This window comes from Scyliorhinus canicula, chromosome 6 (genome assembly GCF_902713615.1).
Source record: "Scyliorhinus canicula chromosome 6, sScyCan1.1, whole genome shotgun sequence".
Classification (NCBI taxonomy): Eukaryota; Metazoa; Chordata; class Chondrichthyes; order Carcharhiniformes; family Scyliorhinidae; genus Scyliorhinus; species Scyliorhinus canicula.
Window position 1 is genome coordinate 201,343,069 of NC_052151.1, and position 24,881 is coordinate 201,367,949.

General features: G+C 51.1%; 2 protein-coding genes across 2 annotated transcripts in view; both read left to right on the forward strand.

Moving 5' to 3' along the window:
- Positions 1–12,412, forward strand: part of LOC119967979 (V-type proton ATPase catalytic subunit A-like) — a 46,638-nt gene extending 34,226 nt beyond the window's left edge. The window contains exons 12-18 of the mRNA XM_038801080.1: positions 446–684; positions 2,648–2,708; positions 2,819–2,937; positions 6,596–6,709; positions 7,237–7,386; positions 9,857–9,899; positions 11,891–12,412. Of these exons, the coding sequence (XP_038657008.1) occupies positions 446–684; positions 2,648–2,708; positions 2,819–2,937; positions 6,596–6,709; positions 7,237–7,386; positions 9,857–9,899; positions 11,891–12,018 (854 nt within the window). The 3' untranslated portion in view covers positions 12,019–12,412. The remainder of the gene's footprint in view (positions 1–445; positions 685–2,647; positions 2,709–2,818; positions 2,938–6,595; positions 6,710–7,236; positions 7,387–9,856; positions 9,900–11,890) is intronic.
- Positions 12,413–15,756: 3,344 nt separating this feature from the next.
- Positions 15,757–24,881, forward strand: part of LOC119967981 — a 94,882-nt gene continuing 85,757 nt past the window's right edge. Inside the window, exons 1-2 of the mRNA XM_038801081.1 lie at positions 15,757–15,783; positions 17,202–18,101. Coding sequence (XP_038657009.1) covers positions 15,757–15,783; positions 17,202–18,101 — 927 coding nt within the window. The remainder of the gene's footprint in view (positions 15,784–17,201; positions 18,102–24,881) is intronic.

Consider the following 24,881-nt stretch of genomic DNA (forward strand, 5'->3'; position numbering starts at 1 on the left):
TCCCTTTCCCTCCCCGTACCTCCCTCTCGCTTCCTGTCCGTCCCTCCATCCATCCCTCCTCCCTCCCCATCGCTCACTCTCCGTCCCTCCCTCTCGCTTCCCTTCCCTCCCTCTTGCTCCTCGTCACCCACCCTCGCTTCCCATCCCTCCCTCTCGCTCCCTGTCCTCTCTCTCGCTCCCTGTCTCTCTCTCGCTCCCTGTCTCTCTCTCGCTCCCCGTCTCTCTCTCTCTCTTCTCGCTCCCCGTCCCCCTCTCTCGCTCCCCGTCACTCTCCACCATGCCCGTCCCTTCCCTTCTCCCCCCCCTCCCAGTTGCCTCGTTCCCCCCTCCCTCACTCCACAGGCTCCATGTACCCCACCCTTCACCTTCCTCCCAATCCTGCCATTCGCCTGTTCTCTCTCTCATCCCTGCCTCTTCTGTACTGCTGTGAAGAGCTGACAAGCAGCAGCATTCACCCCGAGGTACGTGTCCACCTTCTGTCACCCCACAGATGATAAGGATCAGTGCTTCACCTCCCGGTTAATCAATCGAGCCAAGCGTGAGAGCTGGTTGCAGTGGACCCTGAAGCAAGGGTTACAGACACTTCCAGAAGCAATCCAACAGGAATTATGCAGACGGGGAGTGGAGATTCACCTGAATTGCCCAGTCCAGAAACTTCAACAGAAAGCTGATGGAACCTGGGAGGTGAGGGGTTAAAAAACACAGGAGAATTATATATAGAGACAAACATGAAGCCCTCGATTAGATTCCAGTCTGTAACTCACTCCCGGGTATCTGTTATTCTATATATAAACCATCCCGAACCCCTCGATTAGATTCCAGTCTGTAACTCACTCCCGGGTATCTGTTATTCTATATATAAACCATCCCGAACCCCTCGATTAGATTCCAGTCTGTAACTCACTCCTGGGTATCTGTTATTCTATATATAAAGCACACTGAACCTCTCGATTAGATTCCAGTCTGTAACTCACTCCCGGGTATCTGTTATTCTATCTATAAACCACCCCAAACCCCTCGATTAGATTCCAGTCTGTAACTTGCTCCCGGGTATCTGTTATTCTAAATATAAAGCACACTAACATCTCGATTAGATTCCAGTCTGTAACTCTCTCCCGGGTATCTGTTATTCTATATATAAACCACCTCAAACCCCTCGATTAGATTCCAGTCTGTAACTCACTCCCGGGTATCTGTTATTCTATATATAAACCACCCTGAACCCCTCGATTAGATTCCAGTCTCTAACTCACTCCCGGGTATCTGTTATTCTATATATAAACCACCCTGAACCCCTCGATTAGATTCCAGTCTGTAACTCACTCCCAGGTATCTGTTATTCTATATATAAACCACCCTGAACCCCTCGATTAGATTCTGTGTAAAAAACGTGCCTCGTACACCTCCTCTAAACCTTGCCCCTCGCACCTTAAACCTATGCCCCCTAGTAATTTACCCCTCTACCCTGGGGGAAAGCCTCTGATTATCCACTCTGTATATAACACCAGGTTAAAGTCCAACAGGTTTATTTCAAACACTAGCTTTCGGAGCACTGCTCCTTCCTCAGGTGAATGAAGAGGTAGGTTCCAGAAACACACATAGAGACAAATTCAAAGATGCCAGACAATACTTTGAATGTGAGCATTTGCAGGTAATTAAGTCTTTACAGGTCCAGAGATAGGGGTAACCCCAGGTTAAAGAGGTGTGAATTATCTCAAGCCAGGACAGTTGGTAGGATTTCACAACCCCAGGCCAGATTGTGGAGGGTGAATGTAATGCGACATGAGTCCCAGGTCCCGGTTGAGGCCGTACTCATGTGTGAGGAACTTGGCTATAAGTTTCTGCTCGGCAATTCTGCGTTGTCGCGCGTCCTAAGCATTGTCTGGAATCTTTGAATTTGTCTATATCAATGTTTCTGGAACCTACCTCTTCATTCACCTGAGGAAGGAGCAGTGCTCCGAAAGCTAGTGATTGAAACAAACCTGTTGGACTTTAACCTGGTGTTGTAAGACTTCTTACTATTCTATATATAAACCACCCCGAACCCCTCGATTAAATTCCAGTCTGTAACTCACTTCCAGAGTATCTGTTATTCTATATATAAACCATCCCTGAACCCCTCGATTAGATTCCAGTCTGTAACTCACTCCCGGGTATCTGTTATTCTATATATAAACCACACCGAACCCCTCGATTAGATTCCAGTCTGTAACTCACTCCCGGGTATCTGTTATTCTATATATAAACCACCTCAAACCCCTCGATTAGATTCCAGTCTCTAACTCACTCCCGGGTATCTGTTATTCTATATATAAACCACCCCGAACCCCGCGATTAGATTCCAGTCTGTAACTCAAATCGGGTATCTGTTATTCTATATATAAACCACCCCGAACCCCGCGATTAGATTCCAGTCTGTAACTCACTCCCGGGTATCTGTTATTCTATATATAAACCACCCGAACACCTCGATTAGATTCCAGTCTGTAACTCACTCCCGGGTATCTGTTATTCTATATAAACCACCCCGAACCCCTCGATTAGATTCCAGTCTGTAAATTATTCCTTTGTATCTGTTGAAAATAAACCCCTGCCTCTTCCCAAATTGCTGTTTGAAAGCTTTCAATCTTTTTGTTTCCAATTTTAGGTACAGCTTGATGGGGGGACTGTCAATGCGGATCACATTTTTTCCTCCGTTCCAGCAAAAGGTTTGTAGACGGGGCAAATTGTGAAGCCCTGGGCCTTTGGGACCAGATGCCACGGTGTGTCAGATGATGTCCAGTTGCACTTTCAACTCTGAACTCTCTTCTTCCTGTAGTGCTGAGCAGGATCCTCCCTCCGATCTGGGAACCGCTGTGTGAGAGTCTGCGGAAGATCGCCAGTGTGTCCGTAGCTGTGGTCAACCTGGAGTATGAGGGCTTGGTCCTACCTGTCTCGGTGAGTATTGCGCGGATACATGATTCGAGATAAGCCGACTTCAAGTGACACGTCTCGTACTCCTGTTAAACCAGTGGTATAGGAGGGAGGGTTTCAGATTTTTGCACCATTGGGATCTTTCCGGGGCAGGTGGGACCTGTACAAAAAGTACGGGTTGCATCTAAACTGGTGGGAGGAGGGGGGTGGGGGGGGGGCACCAATATCCTGGCTGCGAGGTTTGCTAGTCACTCAGAAGGATTTAAACTAATATGGCGGGGGGGGGGGGGGGGGGGGGGCTAGCTTGGAAGGTGTCATAACTGAAGGGGAAGTAGCAAAGAAAAAAAAAGAACATCACCCTCAGGCAGAGCAAAAAAGATGACAAGTGTGAGAAGGGAGGTGGTCAATGTAGGATTGAGGGTGATGTACCTGAATGCACGCAGTATATGGAACAACGTAAATGAGCTTGTTGCACACATTAAATTAGTCGGTGTGATGTTGTGGGCATCACAGAGACGTGGCTGCAAGGGATCGGGGCTGGAATCTAAATATCCAAGGATATGTGTCCTAGCGAAAGGACAAGCAGATGGGCAAAGGGGGAGGGGTTGAATTGTTAGTAAGGAATGAAGTCAAATCGATAGCAAGGAGTGATATAGGATCAGAAGGCATAGAATCTCTGTGGGTAGAGTTGAGGAATCGCAAAGGTAAAAAGACCCTGATGGGAGTTATGTACAGGCCCCCTAGCAGCAGTCAGGATGATAGAAAGGCATGTAAAAAAGGCAATATTACAACAATCATGGGGGACTTCAATATGCAGGTGGACTGGGAAAATCAGGTTGGTAGTGGATCCCTAGAAAAGGAATTTGTGGAATGTCGAAGAGATGTTTTTTTGGGGCAGATTGTGACTAGAGCCTACTAGGGACCAGGCAATTCGGGATTTGGTGATGTGTAATGAGGCAGACTTGATTCGGGAACTTAAGGTGAAGGAACCCTTGGGGAGCAGTAACCACAATATGATAGAATCTATCCTGCAGCTTGAGAGGGAGAAGCTGGAGTCAGATGTAACGGTATTACAATTAAATAAGAGTAACTACAAAGACATGAGGGAGGAGCTGGCCAGAGTTGATTGGAAAAGGAGTCTAGCAGGGAAGACAGTGGAACAGCAATGGCAGGAGTTTTTGGGAGTTATTCAGGAGGCACAACAGAAATTCATCCCAAGGAGGAGGAAACACGCGAAGGGGAGGACAAGGCGTCCATGGCTGACTGAGGGAAGTCAAGGACACCATGAAAGCAAAAGAAAAAGCATACAAAGTGGCGAGGTGGATTAGTGGGAAGCCAGAGGATTGGGAAGCCTTTAAAAGTGAGCAGAGGACAACTAAAAAAGCAATAAGGGAGGAGGAGATTAAATATGAATGCAAGCTAGCTAGTAATATAAAAGAAGATAGGAAGAGTTTTTCCCAATATATAAAAGGGAAGAGAGAGGCAAAAATAGACATTGGACCACTGGAAAATGTGGCTGGAGAAGTAATAATAGGAAACAAAGAAATGGCAGAGGAACTGAAGAGTTACTTTGCATCAGTCTTCACGGTGGAAGACACCAGTGGGATGCCAGATCTCCAGGAGAATCAGGGGGCAGAGGTGAGTGCAGTGCCCATCACTAAGGAGAAGGTTCTGGGGAAACGGAAAGGTCTGAAGGTGGATAAATCACCTGGACCGGATGGACTACACCCCAGGGTTCTGAAAGAGATAGCTGAGGAGATTGTGGAGGCATTGGTGGTGATCTTTCAGGAATCACTGGAGGCAGGAAGGATCCCAGAGGACTGGAAAGTGACTAATGTAACACCGCTGTTTAAGGAGGGAGGGAGGCAGAAGATGGGAAATTATAGGCCGGTTAACCTGACTTTGGTCATGTGTAAGATTTAAGAGTCTAGGGCAGCACGGTGGCGCAGTGGTTAACATTGCTGCCTCATGCCACCGAGGTCCCAGATTCGATCCTGGCTCTGTGTCACTGTCCGTGTGGAGTTTTCACATTCTCCCCGTGTTTGCGTGGGTTTCGTCCCCGCAACCCAAAGATGTGCAGGGTAGGTGGATTGGCCACGCTGAATTGCCCCTTAATTGGAATAACTTAATTGGGTATTCTAAATTTATTTTTTAAAAAGGTTTTAGAGTCCATTATTAAAGATGAAATAACGGAGTTTGTGGAAGTGCATGATAAAATAGGAATGAGTCAGCACGGCTTCATCAAGGGGAGGTGATGTCTGACAAATGAGTTATTTGAGGAGGTAACAGAGAAGTTAGACAGAGGAGAACCAGTGGACGTGATCTATTTAGATTTCCAGAAGGCCTTTCACAAGGTGCTGCATAGGAGACTGTTAAAGAAGTTAAGAGCCCATGGTGTTCAGCGTAAGATCCTGGCATGGATAGAGGATTGGCTGACTGGCAGAAGGCAGAGTTGGGATAAAAGGATCTTTTTCAGGATGGCAGCCGGTGACTAGTGGTGTGCCTCAGGGGTCTGTGCTGGGACCACAACTTTTCACAATATACATTAATGATCTGGAAGAGGTACTGAAGGCACTGTTGCTAAGTTTGCAGATGATACAATGATCGGTAGAGGGACGGGTAGTATTGAGGAAGCAAGGGGGCTGCAGAAGGACTTGGACAGGCTAGGAGAGTGGGCAATGAAGTGGCAGATGGAATACAATGTGGAAAAGTGTGAGATTATGCACTTTGGAAGGAGGAATCCAGGCATAGACTATTTTCTAAATGGGGAAATGCTTCGGAAATCAGAAGCACAAAGGGACTTGGGAGTCCTTGTTCACGATTCTCTTAAGGTTAACGTGCAGGTTCAGTCGGCAGTTAGCAAGGCAAATGCAATGTTAGCATTCATGTCAAGAGGGCTAGAATACAGGACCAGGGATGTACTTCTGAGGCTGTATAAGGTTCTGGTCAGACCCCATTTGGAGCATTGTGAGCAGTTTTGGGCCTCGTATCTAAGGAAGGACGTGCCGGCCTTGGAAAGGGTCCAGAGGAAGTTCACAAGAATGATCCCTGGAATGAAGAACTTGTCGTATGAGGAACGGTTGAGGACTCTGGGTCTGTACTCGTTGGAATTTAGAAGGATGAAGGGGGATCTTTTATAAACTTAAAGGACTCTGCGAGACCTGGATAGACTGGACGTTGAGACGATGTTTCCATTGGTAGGAAAAACTAGAACCAGAGGACACCATCTGAGACTAAAGGGACGATCCTTTAAACCAGAGATGAGGAGGAATTTCTTCAGCCAGAGGGTGGTGAATCTGGGGAATTCTTTGCAGCAGAAGCTGTGGAGGCCAAATCACTGAGTGACTTTAAGACAGAGATAGACAGGTTGATGATTAATCAGGGGATAGGGGTTATGCGGAGAAGACAAGAGAGTGGGGATGAGAAAATATCAGCCATGATTGAATGGCGGAACAGATCGATGGGCCGAGTGGCCGAGTTCTGTTCCTATGTCTTATGGTCTTATTCTCTGTCCTGCACACTCAGCCTCTAACTCACTCACTCTGCCCCGATTCTGACTCCTCCTCTCTCCCTGATTCTGACTCCCTCCCTCCCTGATTCCCTCGCTCTGCCACCACTGTTTCTGACTGCCTTTCTCTGCCTCTCTCTACTCACCCTTTCCACTCTCTGCCTCCACATTCAGGGTTTTGGACACCTCATTCCCTCTCATGAGAGCAGTGAAATCCTCGGCGTTGTTTACGATTCCTGCAGTTTCCCCCAGCATGATCGAGTGGGTCCTCCAACCACCAGACTAACGGTACAGCGCCAAGGGATTGTGGGGGTGGAGAGCGCGATTGTGGGGTATGTGTGTGACACAACGGGAGGACGTTCATTATTTTGAAGCGCTGGACTCAATGAGACACATTCCTGGTTTGGATCGGTGAAAGGGTCAATGAGACAGCAATTGCAGAAGGGGGTCAGTGAGAGCGTAATTGCAGAAGGGGGTCAGTGAGAGCGTAATTGCAGAAGGGGTCAGTGAGAGTGTAATTGGAGAAGGGGGTCAGTGAGAGCGTAATTGCCGCAGGTGATCAATCAGATATTAATTGCATTGGGGAATGCATGAGAGATTGATTAGCCTGTGGATCAGGAACAAAGCTTTTTTCTCTCCCACGCGCTAATTGCCGCAGGTTTGTTTGCGAGGCAATTATTGTTTTAGTGGATTCAGAGAGAGAATAATTGCTCCAGGAAAGTCATAGCCTTATTTGTCTGCTGACGTTTCCAGTCAGTTGCAAGAGAGTGAGGTGCCATTGCCCTCGGTCTAATGCTTCCCACCAATGTTCCCAGGTCATGATGGGAGGCTCCTGGTTCCAGGAGTCCTTTGGTGATCCAGACACAGTGCCTCAGGATCATCTGCTCCAGCGAGCACTGGAAACGGTGCAGAATCACCTGGGAATCACGCAGAAACCCCTGCAAAGCATCATCAAGGTGCATAAGGTGAGCCAAGATTCTGTTTGACAAAGAGGCATTCAGACTTGAAATGTTTCCTCCCTTCTCTCTCCACAGAGGCTGCCAGACCTACTGAGATTGGCCAGTATTTTCTGTTTTCGTTTCAGATTCCAGCTTCCGCAATAATTTGTTTCTATCTTTTGGCTCCGTCTATAATGTCCCATAAAACAATCCAGAGTCGGCATAGCACTGAGTTCCATAGTAAATCTCTCTCTACACTGTCTCCATCAATCACTCCCAGGACAGGTACAGCACGGGGTTAGATACAGAGTAAAGCTCCCTCTACACTGTCCCCATCAAACACTCCCAGTACAGGTACAGCACGGGGTTAGATACAGAGTAAAGCTCCCTCTACACTGTCCCCATCAAACACTCCCAGGACAGATACAGCACGGAGTTAGATACGGAGTAAAGCTCTCTCTTCACTGTCTCCATCAAACACTCCCAGGACAGATACAGCACGGGGTTAGATACAGAGTAAAGCTCCCTCTACACTGTCCCCATCAAGCACTCCCAGGAAAGATACAGCACTGGGTTAGATACAGAGTAAAGCCCCCTCTACACTGTCCCCATCAAACACTCCCAGGACAGGTACAGCGTGGGGTGAGGTACAGAGTAAAGCTCCCTCTACACTGTTCCCATCAAACACTCCCAGGACAGGTCAGCACGGAGTTAGATACAGAGTAAAGCCCCCTCTACACTGTCCCCATCAAACACTCCCAGGACAGGTACAGCACGGGGTTAGATACAGAGTAAATCTCCCTCGTCACTGTCCCCATCAAACACTCCCAGGACAGGTACAGCAGGGGGTTAGATACAGAGTAAATCTCCCTCTACTCTGACCCAACAAACACTCCTAGGACAGGTACAGCACGGGGTTAGATACAGAGTAAAGCCCCCTCTACACTGTCCCCATCAAACACTCCCAGGACAGGTACAGCACGGGGTTAGATACAGAGTAAAGCTCCCTCTACACTGTCCCCATCAAACACTCCCAGGACAGGTACAGCACGGGGTTAGATACAGAGTAAAGCTCCCTCTACACTGTCCCCATCAAACACTCCCAGGACAGGTACAGCACGGGGTTCGATACAGAGTAAAGCTCCCTCTACACTCTCCCCATCAAACACTCCCAGGACATGTGCAGCACGGGGTTAGATACAGAGTAAAGCTTCCTCTACACTGTCCCCATCAAACACTCCCAGGACAGGTACAGCACGGGGTTAGATACAGAGTAAAGCTCCCTCTACACTGTCCCCATCAAACACTCCCAGGACAGGTACAGCACGGAGTTAGATACGGAGTAAAGCTCCCTCTACACAGTCCCCATCAAACACTCCCAGGACAGGTACAGCACGGAGTTAGATACGGAGTAAAGCTCTCTCTACACTGTCTCCATCAAACACTCCCAGGACAGGTACAGCACGGGGTTTGATACAGAGTAAAGCTCCCTCTACACTGTCCCCATCAAACACTCCCAGGACAGGTACAGCACGAGGTTAGATACAGAGTAAAGCTCCCTCTACACTGTCCCCATCAAACACTCCCAGGACAGGTACAGCACGGGGTTAGATACAGAGTAAAGCGCCCTTAACACTGTCCCCATCAAACTCTCCCAGGACAGGTGCAGCACGGGGTGAGATACAGAGTAAAGCTCCCTCTACACTGTCCCTGTCAAACACTCCCAGGACAGGTACAGCACAGGGTTAGATACAGAGTAAAGCTCTCTCTACACTGTCTCCATCAAACACTCCCAGGACAGGTACAGCACGGGGTTTGATACAGAGTAAAGCTCCCTCTACACTGTCCCCATCAAACACTCCCAGGACAGGTACAGCACGGGGTTAGATACAGAGTAAAGCTCCCTCTACACATGTCCCCATCAAACTCTCCCAGGACAGGATGCAGCACGGGGTTAGATACAGAGTAAAGCGCCCTTAACACTGTCCCCATCAAACTCTCCCAGGACAGGTGCAGCACGGGGTTCGATACAGAGTAAAGCTCCCTCTACACTGTCCCTATCAAACACTCCCAGGACAGGTACAGCACGGGGTTAGGGGCAGCACGGTAGCACAGTGGTTAGCACAGTTACTTCATAGCTCCAGGGTCCCAGGTTCGATTCCCGGCTTGGGTCACTGTCTGAGCGGAGTCTGCACGTTCTATCCGTGTCTGCGTGGTTTCCTCCGGGTGCTCCGGTTTCCTCCCACAATCTAAAGATGTGCAGCTTAGGTGGATTGACCATGCTAAATTGCCCTGAGTGTATTAAAAAAATTGTCCTTCTTGTCCAAAAAGGTTAGGTGGGGGTACTGGGTTACTGGGATAGGGTGGAGGTGTGGGTTTAAGTAGGGAGCTCTTTGGCCTCCTTCTGCACTGTAAGTTCTATGACTCGACGATTCAGACAGAGTAAAGCTTCTTCAGACACTCAGGATTAACGCTGTTACTTTGTCTGTTTTCACAGGACTGTATCCCACAGTATGCACTCGGACACTCAGAACTCTTGGGTGAGTGTGTTTACTAAACTACTCCTAATGTCGGCTTCGACCGTGAACAACTCTTTCTCTCTGTGTCAGCTTATCTGCTCACTCGTCTAGACCATCTCAACACTATTGGCTGGCCTCCCGCTGCATAAAATTCAGCTTGTTCAAATCACTACCACCCCCTGCTGCTACCTTGTACCAAGTCCCATTTACCCAGTGCCTCTTCTGCTCGCTGACCTACATTGACTCCTGGTCCCCAACACCTTAACAGTTAAACGTCAGCTTCATTGTTTTCAAATCCTCACATGGTTTCCAACCTGCTCCCTATCTGTGTAACCTCCTCCAGCCCCTACAACCCTCCCTATCTCTGTAACCTCCTCCAGCCCCTACAACCCTCCCTATCTTTGTAACTTCCCTCTGTCCCTACAACCCTCCCTATCTCTGTCACCTCCCTCAGTCCCTACAACCCTCCCTATCTCTGTGACTTCCCTCAGTCCCTACAACCCTCCCTATCTCTGTAACCTCCTCCAGCCCCTACAACCCTCCCTATCTCTGTAACCTCCTCCAGCCCCTACAACCCTCCCTATCTCTGTAACCTCCCTCAGTCCCTACAACCCTCCCTATCTCTGTAACCTCCTCCAGCCCCTACAACCCTCCCTATCTCTGTAACCTCCTCCAGCCCCTACAACCCTCCCTATCTTTGTAACTTCCCTCTGTCCCTACAACCCTCCCTATCTCTGTAATCTTCCTCAATCCCGACAACCCTCCCTATCTCTGTAACCTCCCTCGGTCCCTACCACCCTCCCTATCTCTGTAACCTCCTCCAGCCCCTACAACCCTCCCTATCTCTGTAACCTCCTACAACCCTCCCTATCTCTGTAACCTCCTCCAGTCCCTACAACCCTCTCTATCTCTGTAACCTCCCTCAGTCCCGACAACCCTCCCTATCTCTGTAACCCCCTCCAGCCCCTACATCCCTCCCTATCTCTGTAACCTCCCTCGGTCCCTACCACCCTCCCTATCTCTGTAACCTCCTCCAGCCCCTACAACCCTCCCTATCTCTGTAACCTCCTCCAGCCCCTACAACCCTCCCTATCTCTGTAACCTCCTCCAGTCCCTACAACCCTCTCTATCTCTGTAACCTCCCTCAGTCCCGACAACCCTCCCTATCTCTGTAACCCCCTCCAGTCCCTACAACCCTCCCTATCTCTGTAATCTTCCTCAGTCCCTACAACCCTTCCTATCTCTGTAACTTCCCTCAGCCCCTACAACCCTCCCTATCTTTGTAACCTCCCTCAGCCCCTACATCCCTCCCTATCTCTGTAACCTCCCTCGGTCCCTCCAACCCTCCCTATCTCTGTAACCTCCTCCAGTCCCTACAACCCTCCCTATCACTTTAACCTCCTCCCGTCCCTACAACCCTCCCTATCTCCGTAACCTCCTCCAGTCCCTACAACCCTCCCTACCACTGTAACCTCCTCCAGCCCCTACAACCCTCCCTATCTCTGTAACCTCCTCCAGCCCCTACAACCCTCCCTATCTCTGTAACCTCCTCCAGCCCCTACAACCTTCCCTATCTCTGTAACCACCCTCAGCCCCTACAACCCTCCCTATCACTGTAACCTCCTCCCGTCCCTACAACCCTCCCTATCTCTGTAACCTCCCTCAGCCCCTACAACCCTCCCTATCTCTGTAACCACCCTCAGCCCCTACAACCCTCCCTATCACTGTAACCTCCTCCAGTCCCTACAACCCTCCCTATCTCTGTAACCTCCTCCAGTCCCTACAACACTCCCCATCTCTGTAACCTCAATCGGACTCTACCCCCTCCCTTTCGGTGCAACCTCCTCCATTTTGTGATGTTTACTCGATCAGAGGTGCTATATAAATGCAGGTTGATGTTGTTCCCGCGCAGGTTAAACTGTTCGCTCTTGTCACCCCGCCAGCGAAACAGTCCTGGCTTCGACCTCCGACCTCGTATTGACGTTTGTCTCTGTCTCTCTTTTTCTTCGCAGACACTATTTTTGGATCAATTGACAAACACCACTTGGCCCTGTCCCTGATCGGTGCCTCGTACCGGGGCGTCTCGGTGAATGACTGCATTTACGAGGCCCACAGATCGGTGGACAGGCTGCTGGGGTGAACACAGCAGTCCTGGTGAGAGGTGGAGCTGGGATGAAGCCGGCCTTCTGGAGATCTGGGCTGAGTCGCAGGAGCTGTTCTATCCCTCCGCCTCCACCACCTCGGGGTTAGTGAGGGTGCTGGATTGAGCGTGCCTCTTACTCCCAGCTCTCCCTGTCTCAAACCCACAGGCCTCGGGATTAGAGTGGGAATGGTGTGGACCCTGCAATAGAGAACCTGACATCTCGCCATGTTTGTGTGAATGTTTTGGGGAGATGGGCAGCACGGTAGCATGGTGGTTAGCACAAATGCTTCACAGCTCCAGAGTCCCAGGTTCGATTCCCGGCTGGGCTCACTGTCTGTGCGGAGTCTGCACGTCCTCCCCGTGTGTGCGTGGGTTTCCTCCGGGTGCTCCGGTTTCCTCCCACAGTCCAAAGATGTGCGGGTTAGGTGGATTGGCCATGCTAAATTGCCCGTAGTGTCCTAAAAAGTAAGGTTAAGGGGGGGGTTGTTGGGTTACGGGTATAGGGTGGATACGTGGGTTTGAGTAGGGTGATCATTGCTCGGCACAACATCGAGGGCCGAAGGGCCTGTTCTGTGCTGTACTGTTCTATGCTCTATGACCTTTGACATTAGAACACTGTCTGTAAAGATCTGAATAAAAAGCTGAAGCCAGACCCCACGGTGACTCTGGTCTCTCCTCAGCCTGGGACCAAAGGAGGGTCTTCAGCCCATCAGACATTTAACCATGCTAGCCTTCCATCCGCATCCCGGCCTGCCACTCACACTCTGCCCCTCACCCTCTGCCCCTCACCCTCTCCCTCTGCCCCTCACCCTCTCCCTCTGCCCCTCACCCTCTGCCCCTCACCCTCTCCCTCTGCCCCTCACCCTCTGCCCCTCACCCTCTCCCTCTGCCCCTCACCCTCTGCCCCTCACCCTCACCCTCTCCCTCTGCCCCTCACCCTCTCCCTCTGCCCCTCACCCTCTCCCTCTGCCCCTCACCCTCTCCCTCTGCCCCTCACCCTCTCCCTCTGCCCCTCACCCTTCTCTGCCCCTCGCACCTTCTCTCCCTCTTCCCCCGCACCTTCTCTCCCTCTTCCCCTTGCACCTTCTCTCTCTCTGCCCCTCACCCTTCTCTCCCTCTTCCCCCCGCACCTTCTCTCCCTCTTCCCCTCGCACCTTCCCTCTCTCTGCCCCTTGCACCTTCTCTTCCTCGTCCCCTCGCACCTTCCCTCTCTCTGCTCCTCGTGCCGAAACCACTCCATCCCAGTTACCGTGTTGAGACTCTTTATCTCACCTATGCCTGTCACCTTCTCCCAACCGGACAACTCTCTCTAATCTCCTCCAGACCCTACAACCCACCCTATCTCTCTAACATCTTCCAGCCCCTACAACCCTCCTTTTCTCTCCAACCTCCTCCAATCCCTACAACTCTCCGTCTCTCTAACCTCCTCCAGCCCCTACAACCTGTCTCTGTAACCTCCTCCAGTCCCTACAACCTTCCCTATCTCTGTAACCTCCTCCAGTCCCTACAACCCTCCCTATCTCTGTAACCTCCTTCAGTCCCTACAACTCCCCCTGTCTCCGTAACCTCCTCCAGCCCCAACAACCCTCCCTATCTCTGTTACCGCCTCCAGTCCCGACAACGCTCTCTATCTCTGTAACCTCCTCCAGCCCCTACACTCCTCCCTATCTCTGTAACCTCCTCCAGTCCCTGTGACCCTCCCTATCTCTGTATCCTTGTCTAATCCTACAGCACTCCTGAATTCTGGAACCTCCTCCAGCCTCTGTGACCCTCCCTGTCTCTGTAACCTCCTCCAGCCCCTGTGACCCTCCCTATCTCTGTAACCTCCTCCAACCCCTACAACTCTCCCTGTCTCCGTAACCTCCTCCAGCCTCTACAACCCTCCCGGTCTCTGTAACCTCCTCCAGCCTCTACAACCCTCCCGATCTCTGTAACCTCCTCCAGCCCCTGTGACCCTCCCTATCTCTGTAACCGCTGCCGTTCCCCTGTTGTGATCTTCTCTTCCTCTGTCGTTAATATAAAGTCAATATCCTTAAATCAGTCTCATCCCGGCCCAGTAACTCACTGATTTCAGTAAAGTCAGCCTATCCAATACCTCGCTGTCAATGTTTAAGTCATACAACACCAGGTTGAGGCCGTGCTCATGTGTGTGCAACTTGGCTATGGTGATGAGTCGAGCGCCATATCCCGTTCGTACGAGGGCATCTTTCAGCCTCTGTGAAGGTCTGTTACGCTCTTCCTCGCCTGAGCAGATCCTGTGTATACGAAGGGCGTGTCCATATTTGGCCAATGTTGTCTACCTCATACGCTGCAGGAAAGGGTGTCCTGAAGCGTGGTACATTGACGGGACCATGCAGACGCTGCGACAACGGATGAACCGACATCACGCGACAATAACCAGGCAGGAATGTTCCCTTCCAGTAGGGGAACACTTCAGCAGTCAAGGGCATTCAGCCTCTGATCTCCGGGTAAGCGTTCGCCAAGGCGGCCTTCAGGACGCGCGACAACGCAGAATCGGCGAGCAGAAACTTATAGCCAAGTTCCGCACACATGAGTACGGTCTCAATCGGGACCTTGGATTCATGTCGCATTACATTCACCCTCCACCATCTGGCCTGGGCTTGCGAAATCCCACCAACTGCCCTGGCTTGAGACAATTCACACCTCTTTAACCTGGGGTTACCCCATCTCTGGACCTGTAAAGACTTAATTACCTGCAAATGCTCGCATTCAAAGCATTGTCTTGCATCTTTGATTTTGTCTATATACCGTATATACTCGCGTATCATGCGACCCCTAAATTTTCGTCCCCAAAACATGATTTTATGCTATATCTCATGTACCATGCGAGTCACTTTTTTGGAAATTAATGCCCAAACTAAAACTTCCAAATGGCATCATTGTCTGTGGATTCTGCAGAGTGGATTCTGTTGTGAAAGCTGTTCGCGAATCGAACAGCTTTCCAGCTGGCTTTACTAGCGTCGTTCTGCCACTTGACGTTTCCATTCATAAAAACGGCAAGTAAAACACCCGCGAATTCTGTATCGGAAAAAGACGGCCATGTATTGAATAAACTACCCATATGATCAGGAATACTACTCTTCAGATTTTGACCACAGCATTCTGATGGGAAGATGTTCAGCCACTTGACGTTTCCATTCATGCTTTTATGAATGGAAACGTCAAGTGGCTGAACACAGTGGCGTACAGAGGTCTGGTGATGCCCGGGGCAAATCTTGATTGTATGCCCCAAAGACTCAAACAAATCGAATACAAGGTCACCAAATAATTAACAGTTTCCAATTCCCCCTCCATCCATTAAAATACTTTCCTGCTTATATTTCATTTCCCCTGCTTCTTAACGTTTGTAAACTGTGCTCAGTCCGACCCACTCCGAGGTAACTGCTTAGACAAGAGAGTTTCGCTCTAGTGGTTAAAATACAATGTCAGTGACACACGGGTGTAGAATCGTTATCACGAGTGTTTATAAGGAGACTGGTGGAAAAATTATCCTTTGCCTTTAAAATAAAATCGTGGCTGGATGCTGCGGGTTAAACCTGCCGTATTTTCTTTAATTCCTTTCCCTAATTGTCATGTTTTACCCTGGAAAGCTGTAATGCTGGGGGTCCCGAGGCCAGCGCGTACCATCTGCGTTTTAATGAGTTACTTCATGTGCCAAAAGTAATTTTGCTGCATTCAACTCGTTCCTGTCTGATCTTGCAACCGTAACGAACGATGAAACTCACATACCTCTCCAGCCTTGTACTCTGCTGCCTGTGTTTTTGTTGTTGTTAATGTCCTCTCGTTCATTAACCTATTTTCTATGACTCTATAACTGACGGTGGGAGTCCTGGGTTAGAACAAAAGCGGTCGGTTACAAACTGTACTGTAAGTGTTGTTGTTTTGTTAAAGAAGCTCCGTGTCTGCTAACAGAAAAAGAACTCAGCTAAGTTCAAGAGAGCGGCGGAATTCACATTCGCCAATTAATGCCCAGCAGAGTAGCGATTGCGGAGGGTGGTGACTAGTAAAATAAATAACCACTTCAAGGGGAACGGAAGTTCTGTTGAGTTTTTTTGGTGATGTGCCATTGGCTGGGCCAGTTCATTAAGGGAGAACAGACAATATTTGATATGTTGTGACAGGAACACTCAATTAGACCATTGAGTTCAAATACTTAAATCACGGTCTTTATGCTAAGCAACCCTCAGAAGGTCCAGCGCAGGGTCATAGCGGTGACACATCAAATCACATCAGCGAGGAGACTCAGGCTCTTACTCCAGCCACTGCCTCTGTTGACACAAAGCAGGCCCGCGCCCACAAACTCTCACCAAGTTAGACCCCGGGCGGCAGCAGAATGACAAACTTACTTCCTGCACTTGAAGGAAGCATCACATTTATGATGCTGAAGGAATTTTGTGCAAATCAACGCAAATGGAAACGTCAAGTGGCTGAACATCTTCCCATCAGAAAAAACAGCAAGTAAAACACCCGCGAATTTTGTATCTCGCGTATCATGCGACCCCCCCAAATTTAGGTTACAATTTAGGTCTTCAAAAGTCGCATGATACGCGAGTATATACGGTATATGTTTCTGGAACCTACCTCTTCATTCACCTGAGGAAGGAGCAGTGCTCCGAAAGCTAATGATTCGAAACAAAGTTGGACTTTAGCCTGGTGTTGTAAGACTTCTTACTGCGCTCGCCCTAGTCCAATGCCGGCATCTCCACATCATCCTGATGTTTAACCCATCAGTGTCTCGACTATCTCCTTTCTCACTCTGACTTCATCACCAAGTCCTTTTTTTAAATAAATTTAGAGTAGCCAATTATCTTGTTCCAATTAAGGGGCAATTTAGCGTGGCTAAACCAACTACCTGGCACGTCTTTTTTTGGGTTGTGGGGGTGAGCCCAACGCAGACATGGGGAGAATGTGCAAACTCCACACGGACAGTGAACCAAGGCTGGGATCGAACCCGGGTCATCGGCACTGTGAGGCAGCAGTGCCTTGGGCACCACGTTCTGTGGTAAAGACTGATACTCATTCAGTACCATTCTGACTCCTTCCATGTCTAAATCCCCTTCCATGGTGCACTCACAGGGAGGCTAAGGCCCCAAGTGTAGTGACAGAGACCGAGGCCGTGAGCGGCTCAGTAATGGGATGGGAACAGTGTGATTACATAGGCCGTGACCCTGCGACGAGCGGTGACCGAGGCCGTGACCCTGCGACGAGCGGTGACCGAGGCCGTGACCCTGCGACGAGCGGTGACCGAGGCCGTGACCCTGCGACGAGCGGTGACCGAGGCCGTGACCCTGCGACGAGCGGTGACCGAGGCCGTGACCCTGCGACGAGCAGTGACCGAGGCCGTGACCCTGCGACGAGCGGTGACCGAGGCCGTGACCCTGCGACGAGCGGTGACCGAGGCAGTGACCCTGCGACGAGCGGTGACCGAGGCCGTGACCCTGCGACGAGCGGTGACCGAGGCCGTGACCCTGCGACGAGCGGTGACCGAGGCCGTGACCCTGCGACGAGCGGTGACCGAGGCCGTGACCCTGCGACGAGCGGTGACCGAGGCCGTGACCCTGCGACGAGCGGTGACCGAGGCCGTGACCCTGCGACGAGCGGTGACCGAGGCAGTGACCCTGCGACGAGCGGTGACCGAGGCCGTGACCCTGCGACGAGCGGTGACCGAGGCCGTGACCCTGCGACGAGCGGTGACCGAGGCCGTGACCCTGCGACGAGCGGTGACCGAGGCCGTGACCCTGCGACGAGCGGTGACCGAGGCCGTGACCCTGCGACGAGCGGTGACCGAGGCCGTGACCCTGCGACGAGCGGTGACCGAGGCCGTGACCCTGCGACGAGCGGTGACCGAGGCCGTGACCCTGCGACGAGCGGTGACCGAGGCCGTGACCCTGCGACGAGCGGTGACCGAGGCCGTGACCCTGCGTCGAGCGGTGACCGAGGCCGTGACCCTGCGACGAGCGGTGACCGAGGCCGTGACCCTGCGACGAGCGGTGACCGAGGCCGTGACCCTGCGACGAGCGGTGACCGAGGCCGTGACCCTGCGACGAGCGGTGACCGAGGCCGTGAGCGGAGCTTTGACAAAATCTGAGTCTGTGGGCTGAGGGTGACAGTGGGCGAGACTTTGAGCGGAGCGGTGCTGAGGTTCAGGCTGTGAGCAGAATGTTCTGTTCACAGGGCCTGAGGCCTTGAGTCTTCCTCCCACACACTCTCCCTCGCTTTCTCACTTCTCTCTGTGAGTGTGTGATTGGAGCTGGAAGAAACATTCACATCGATCATCAGAACACCAGGAGGCGTGTCGGGTTAAATCTGTAAACGTTGAATTTAATATAAACACCGAATACAAGCTTGATCAATTAATTAATTAAAAACTAAAAAGTTAACTTAATTAAAAAGGAAACTTAATTAAATACATAACGTAAGATTTCTTATAGAACATAGCGCAGTACGGGCCCTTCGGCCCTCGATGTTGCGCCGACCTGTGAAACCATCTGAAGCCTATCTGACCTACACTATTCCATTTTCATCCATATGTCTATCCAGTGACCACTTAAATGCCCTTAAAGTTGGCGAGTCTACTACTGTTGCAGGCAGGATGTTCCACACCCCGACTACTCTCTGAGTAAAGAAACTGCCTCTGACATCTGTCCTATATCTACCACCCCTCAATTTAAAGCTATGTCCCCTCGTGTTGGTCATCACCATCCGAGGAAAGAGACTCTCACTGTCCACCCTATCTAACCCTCTGATCATTTTGTATGCCTCTATTAAGTCACCTCTTAACCTTCTTCTCTCTAACGAAAACAACCTCAATTCCCTGAGCCTTTCCTCGTAAGACCTTCCCTCCATACCAGGCAACATCCTAGTAAATCTCCTTTAAACCCTTTCCAAAACTTCCACATCCTTCCTATAATGTGGTGACCAGAACTGCACGCAGTACTCCAGGTGTGGCCGCACCAGAGTTATGTACAGCTGCAGCATGACCTTGTGGTTCCGAAACTCAATCCCCCTGCTTATAAAGGCTAGCACACCATATGCCTTCTTAACAACCCTATTAACCTGGGTGGCAACTTTCAGGGATTTATGTACCTGGATGCCGAGATCTCTCTGTTCATCTACACTACCAAGAATCTTGCCATTACCCCAGTACTCTGCATTCCTGTTACTCCTTCCAAAGTGAACCACCTCACACTTTTCCACATTAAACTCCATCTGCCACCTCTCAGCCCAGCTCTGCAGCTTATCTATGCCCCTCTGTATCCTATAACATCCTTCAGCACTATCCACAACTCCACCGACCTTTGTGTCATCTGCAAATTTACTAACCCATCCTTCTCCACCCTCTTCCAGGTCATTTATAAAAATGACAAACAGCAGTGGCCCCAAAACAGATCCTTTTTTTAAAAATAATTTTTATTGGAATTTTTTACAGAAAATATAAAAATATAACAAGTATAGCAACAAGCAGTAATATGCAACTAATTGCCCCATAACACCCACAATTCCCCCCATACCGTAACATCACATGTATCACACTCCCCCCACCCCCCCCCCCCCCCCAACAAGAGAACTTAACCATAAATTAAAATTAAATAAATCAAATTTAAATAAAATAAGCAAACATAATCAACGTGTTCCCCCCCCCACCCCCCCGGGTTGCTGCTGCTACTGTCCCAGTACCCTATCGTTGAGCCAGAAAGTCGAGGAAAGGTTGCCACCGTTTAAAGAACCCTTGCACCGATCCTCCCAGGGCAAATTTAACCTTCTCAAGCTTAATGAAGCCCGCCATGTCATTGATCCAGGTCTCCGCACTTGGGGGCCTCGCGTCCTTCCACTGTAGCAAAATCCTTCGCCGGGCTACTAGGGACGCAAAGGCCAGCACACCGGCCTCTTTCGCCTCCTGCACTCCCGGCTCTACCCCAACCCCAAAGATCGCGAGGCCCCATCCTGGCTTGACCCTGGATCCCACCACCCTTGACACCGTCCTCGCCACCCCCTTCCAGAACTCCTCCAATGCCGGGCATGCCCAGAACATATGGGCATGGTTCGCTGGACTCCCCGAGCACCTGACACACCTGTCTTCACCCCCAAAGAACCTACTCACCCTCGTCCCAGTCAAGTGGGCCCTATGCAGCACCTTGAATTGGATGAGGCTGAGCCGCACACACGAGGAGGAAGAATTTACCCTCTCCAGGGCGTCAGCCCATGTCCCGTCTTCGATCTGTTCCCCCAGTTCCCCCTCCCACTTCGTTTTCAGCTCCTCTACTGACACCTCTTCCACCTCCTGCATAAGCTTGTAGATATCGGATATCTTCCCCATCCCGACCCAGACCCCCGAAAGCACCCTGTCACACACCCACCTCGCGGGAAGTGAAGGGAATCCCTCCACCTGCCGTCTAGCAAATGCCTTTACCTGCAGATATCTAAACATGTTTCCCGGCGGGAGCCCAAATTTCTCCTCCAACTCCCCCAGGCTCGCAAACCTTCCGTCGATAAACAGGTCCCTCAGCTGTCTAATGCCCGCTCTATACCATCCCCAAAATCCCCCATCCATGTTCCCCGGAACGAACCTATGGTTCCCCCTTAACGGAGCCTCCATCGAGCCCCCCACTTCTCCCCTATGTCGCCTCCACTGCCCCCAAATCTTGAGGGTAGCCGCCACCACCGGACTCGTGGTATACCTCGTGGGAGGGAGCGGCCACGGCGCCGTTACCAGGGCCCCCAGGCTTGTATCCCCACAGGACGCTCTCTCCATCCGTTTCCATGCTGCCCCCTCCCCCTCCATCACCCACTTAGCACCATCGACACGTTGGCCGCCCAGTAGTACCCCGAGAGATTGGGCAATGCCAGCCCCCCCCCCCCATCTCTACTCCACTCCAAGAAGACCCTCTTCATCCTCGGGGTGCCATGCGCCCAAACAAATCCCATGATGCTGCTGGTCACCCTTTTAAAAAAGGCCCTAGGGATAAAGATGGGCAAGCACTGGAAGAGGAACAAGAACCTCGGGAGAACCGTCATTTTGACGGATTGCACTCTGCCCGCCAGCGATAGCGGCACCATGTCCCACCTTTTAAATTCCTCCTCCATCTGTTCCACTAGTCTGGTGAAGTTAAGCTTATGAAGAGCCCCCCAACTCCTGGCCACCTGCACCCCCAGGTACCTGAAACTCTTCACTGCCCTCCTGAAGGGGAGCCTCCCAATTCCCTCCTCCTGATCTCCCGGGTGTACTACAAATACCTCGCTCTTTCCTAAGTTTAGCTTATAGCCCGAGAAGCCCCCAAATTCCTCTAACAGCTCCATCACCCCCGGCATTCCCCCCTCTGGGTCCGCCACATATAACAGCAGGTCGTCCGCATACAGCGATACCCGGTGCTCCTCCCCACCCCGCACCAGACCCCTCCACTTCCCTGACTCCCTCAACGCCATGGCCAACGGTTCAATCGCCAGTGCAAAGAGCAGGGGGGACAGGGGACACCCCTGCCTGGTCCCACGATAAAGCCTAAAATACTCCGATCTCCTTCCATTTGTGACTACACTCGCCATCGGCGCCGCGTAAAGCAGCCTCACCCATTTGATGAATCCCTCCCCAAATCCAAACCTCTCCAGCACCTCCCACAGGTTCCCCCACTCAACTCTATCAAACGCTTTCTCTGCGTCCAGCGCCACCACTGTCTCCGCCTCCCCCTCCACTGCCGGCATCATGATAACATTGAGCAGTCTCCGCACATTCGTGTTGAGCTGCCGCCCCTTGACAAATCCTGTCTGATCTTCATGAATTACCTCTGGCACACAATCCTCTATCCTGGTAGCCAGGATCTTCGCCAGCAACTTAGCGTCTACGTTAAGGAGTGAGATAGGCCTGTATGATCCACACTGCAAGGGGTTATTATCCCGTTTTAGGATCAAAGAGATCAGTGCCCGCGACATCGTCGGGGGCAAAGCAACCCCTCCCACGCCTCATTGAAGGTTCGCATCAACAGGGGACCCACCAGATCCGCATATTTTTTGTAAAATTCTGCCGGGAACCCGTCCGGCCCCGGGGCCTTACCTGACTGCATTTGCCCGATCCCCCTGACTAGCTCCTCCAACTCTATCGGCGCCCCCAGCCCCTCTACCAGCCTCTCTTGAACCCTTGGGAAACATAGCCTGTTCATGAAGCTCTCCATCTCCTCTCTCCCCCTCGGAGGTTCCAACCGGTGCAATCCCTCGTAAAAGTCCCTAAAGACCCCGTTTACTTCTGTCCCCTTCTGCACTACATTTCCACCCCCATCCTTCACTCCCCCAATTTCCCTAGCCGCATCTTGCCTACGGAGCTGATGCGCCAACATCCTGCTCACCTTCTCTCCATACTCATATACCGCGCCCTGCGCCCTCCTCCACTGTGTCTCCGCCTTTCTGGTGGTCAACAAGTCAAAATTGGCCTGCAACCTGCGCCGTTCTCCCAGCAACCCTTCCTCCGGTGCCTCCGCATATCTCCTGTCCACCTCCAGAAGCTCTCCCACCAGTCTCTCCCTCTCCTTCCTCTCCCTCCTTTCCCTGTGGGCCTGGATGGAGATCCAAAATAGATCCTTGCGGTACACCACTAGTAACTGAACTCCAGGATGAACATTTGCCATCAACCACCACCCTCTGTCTTCTTTCAGCTAGCCAATTACTGATCCAAACCGCTAAATCACCTTCAATCCCATACTTCCTTATTTTCTGCAATAGCCTACTGTGTGGAACCTTATCAAACGCCTTACTGAAATCCATATACACCATATCAACCGCTTTACGCTCATCCACCTGTTTGGTCACCTTCTCAAAAAACTCAATAAGGTTTGTGAGGCATGACCTACGCTTCACAAAACCGTGTTGACTATCGCTAATCAACTTGTTCTTTTCAAGATGATTATAAACCCTATCTCTTATAACCTTTTCCAACATTTTACCCACAACCGAAGTAAGGCTCACAGGTCTATAATTACCAGGGTTGTCTCTACTCCCCTTCTTGAACAAGGGGACAACATTTGCTATCCTCCAGTCTTCCGGCACTATTCCTGTCGACAAACACAACATAAAGATCAAGGACAAAGGCTCTGCAATCTCCTCCCTGGCTTCCCAGATAATCCTAGGATAAATCCCATCTGGCCCAGGGAACTTATCTATTTTTACACTTTCTTCATATTACGCATTCACCTCTGAACAAAGACATATTATATCAGTAAACATTTTGAATTAGTTGATGTAGAACTACATCTCAATGATGAAATTGGATTGAACACAAGTTGAGTTTGAATGTCCAATCGGGAGGGAGAACAAGCTTCAGGGAGAGAGGTCAATGATGATGGTGACACCAGCACAAGGGAGGGAGCTGATTGGTGGACAGCTCGGAAATATTTTCTTCAAACTGTTCAGATTGTTTCTGTTCAGTTAGTTTAAGAATGTCAGTCGGGGAATATTTTGGTTTTTTTTTTAAATAATTTTTATTGAGATTTTTGAAAAATATATGACAACAGAACAATAATAACAATAACAATAAGAAACACCCCCCGGCACCCATAACAATGCATATAACGAACCCCCCACCCCCTCCCAAACCCAATAAACAACAAAATAAATTAACATAAGCAATGCCCCCCTGAAATCCCTTCCCCCCTCCCCCCCGGGTTGCTGCTGCTGCTGACCTAGTACCCTATCTTTGAGCCAGAAAGTCGAGGAAAGGCTGCCACCGCCTAAAGAACCCTTGTACCGACCCCCTCAGGGCAAATTTGACCTTCTCCAGCTTAATGAATCCCGCCATGTCATTGATCCAGGTCTCCACACTTGGGGGTCTCGCATCTTTCCATTGTAACAAGATCCTCCGCCGGGCTACTAGGGATGCAAAGGCCAGCACACTGGCCTCTTTCGCCACCTGCACCCCCGGCTCCACCCCAACCCCAAATATCGCGAGTCCCCAGCCTGGCTTGACCCTGGACCCTACCACCCTCGACACCGTCCTTGCCACCCCCTGCCAGAATTCCCCCAGTGCCGGGCATGCCCAAAACATATGGGCATGGTTCGCTGGGCTCCCTGAACACCTAATGCACCTGTCCTCACCCCCAAAAAACCTGCTCATCCTCGTCCCAGACATATGAGCCCTGTGCAGTACCTTGAACTGGATGAGGCTAAGCCTCACACATGAAGAGGAGGAGTTCACCCTCTCCAGGGCATACGTCCATGTCCCCTCCTCAATCTGCTCCCCCAGCTCCACTTCCCACTTAGCCTTCAGCTCCTCTACCGACGCCTCCCCTACCTCCTGTATTACCTGGTAGATGTCAGACACCTTCCCATCCCCGACCCACACCCCCGAAAGCACCCTATCCCTTACCCCCCGCGGGGGCAGCGAAGGGAATCCCCCCACCTGCCGCCTAGCAAACGCCTTGACCGGAAGGTACCTGAACATATTCCCTGGGGGGAGCTCAAACTTCTCCAGCTCACCCAGGCTCGCAAACCTCCCATCAATGAACAGGTCTCCCAACTTCCTAATGCCTGCCCTGTGCCACCCCAGGAAACTGCCATCCATGTTCCCTGGGCCAAACCGGTGGTTCCCCTGCAGCGGGGCCTCCACCGAGCCCCCCACTTCCCCCCTGTGTCGCCTCCACTGCCCCCAAATCTTGAGGGAAGCCGCCACCACCGGGCTCGTAGTGTACCTCGTTGGAGGGAACGGCAACGGCACCGTTACCAGTGCCTTCAGGCTCGTGCCTCCACAGGACACCACCTCCATCCGTTTCAATACTGCCCCCTCCCCCTCCATTACCCACTTGCATACCATCAAGACATTAGCCGCCTAATAGTACCCAGAGAGGTTGGGCAGCGCCAGC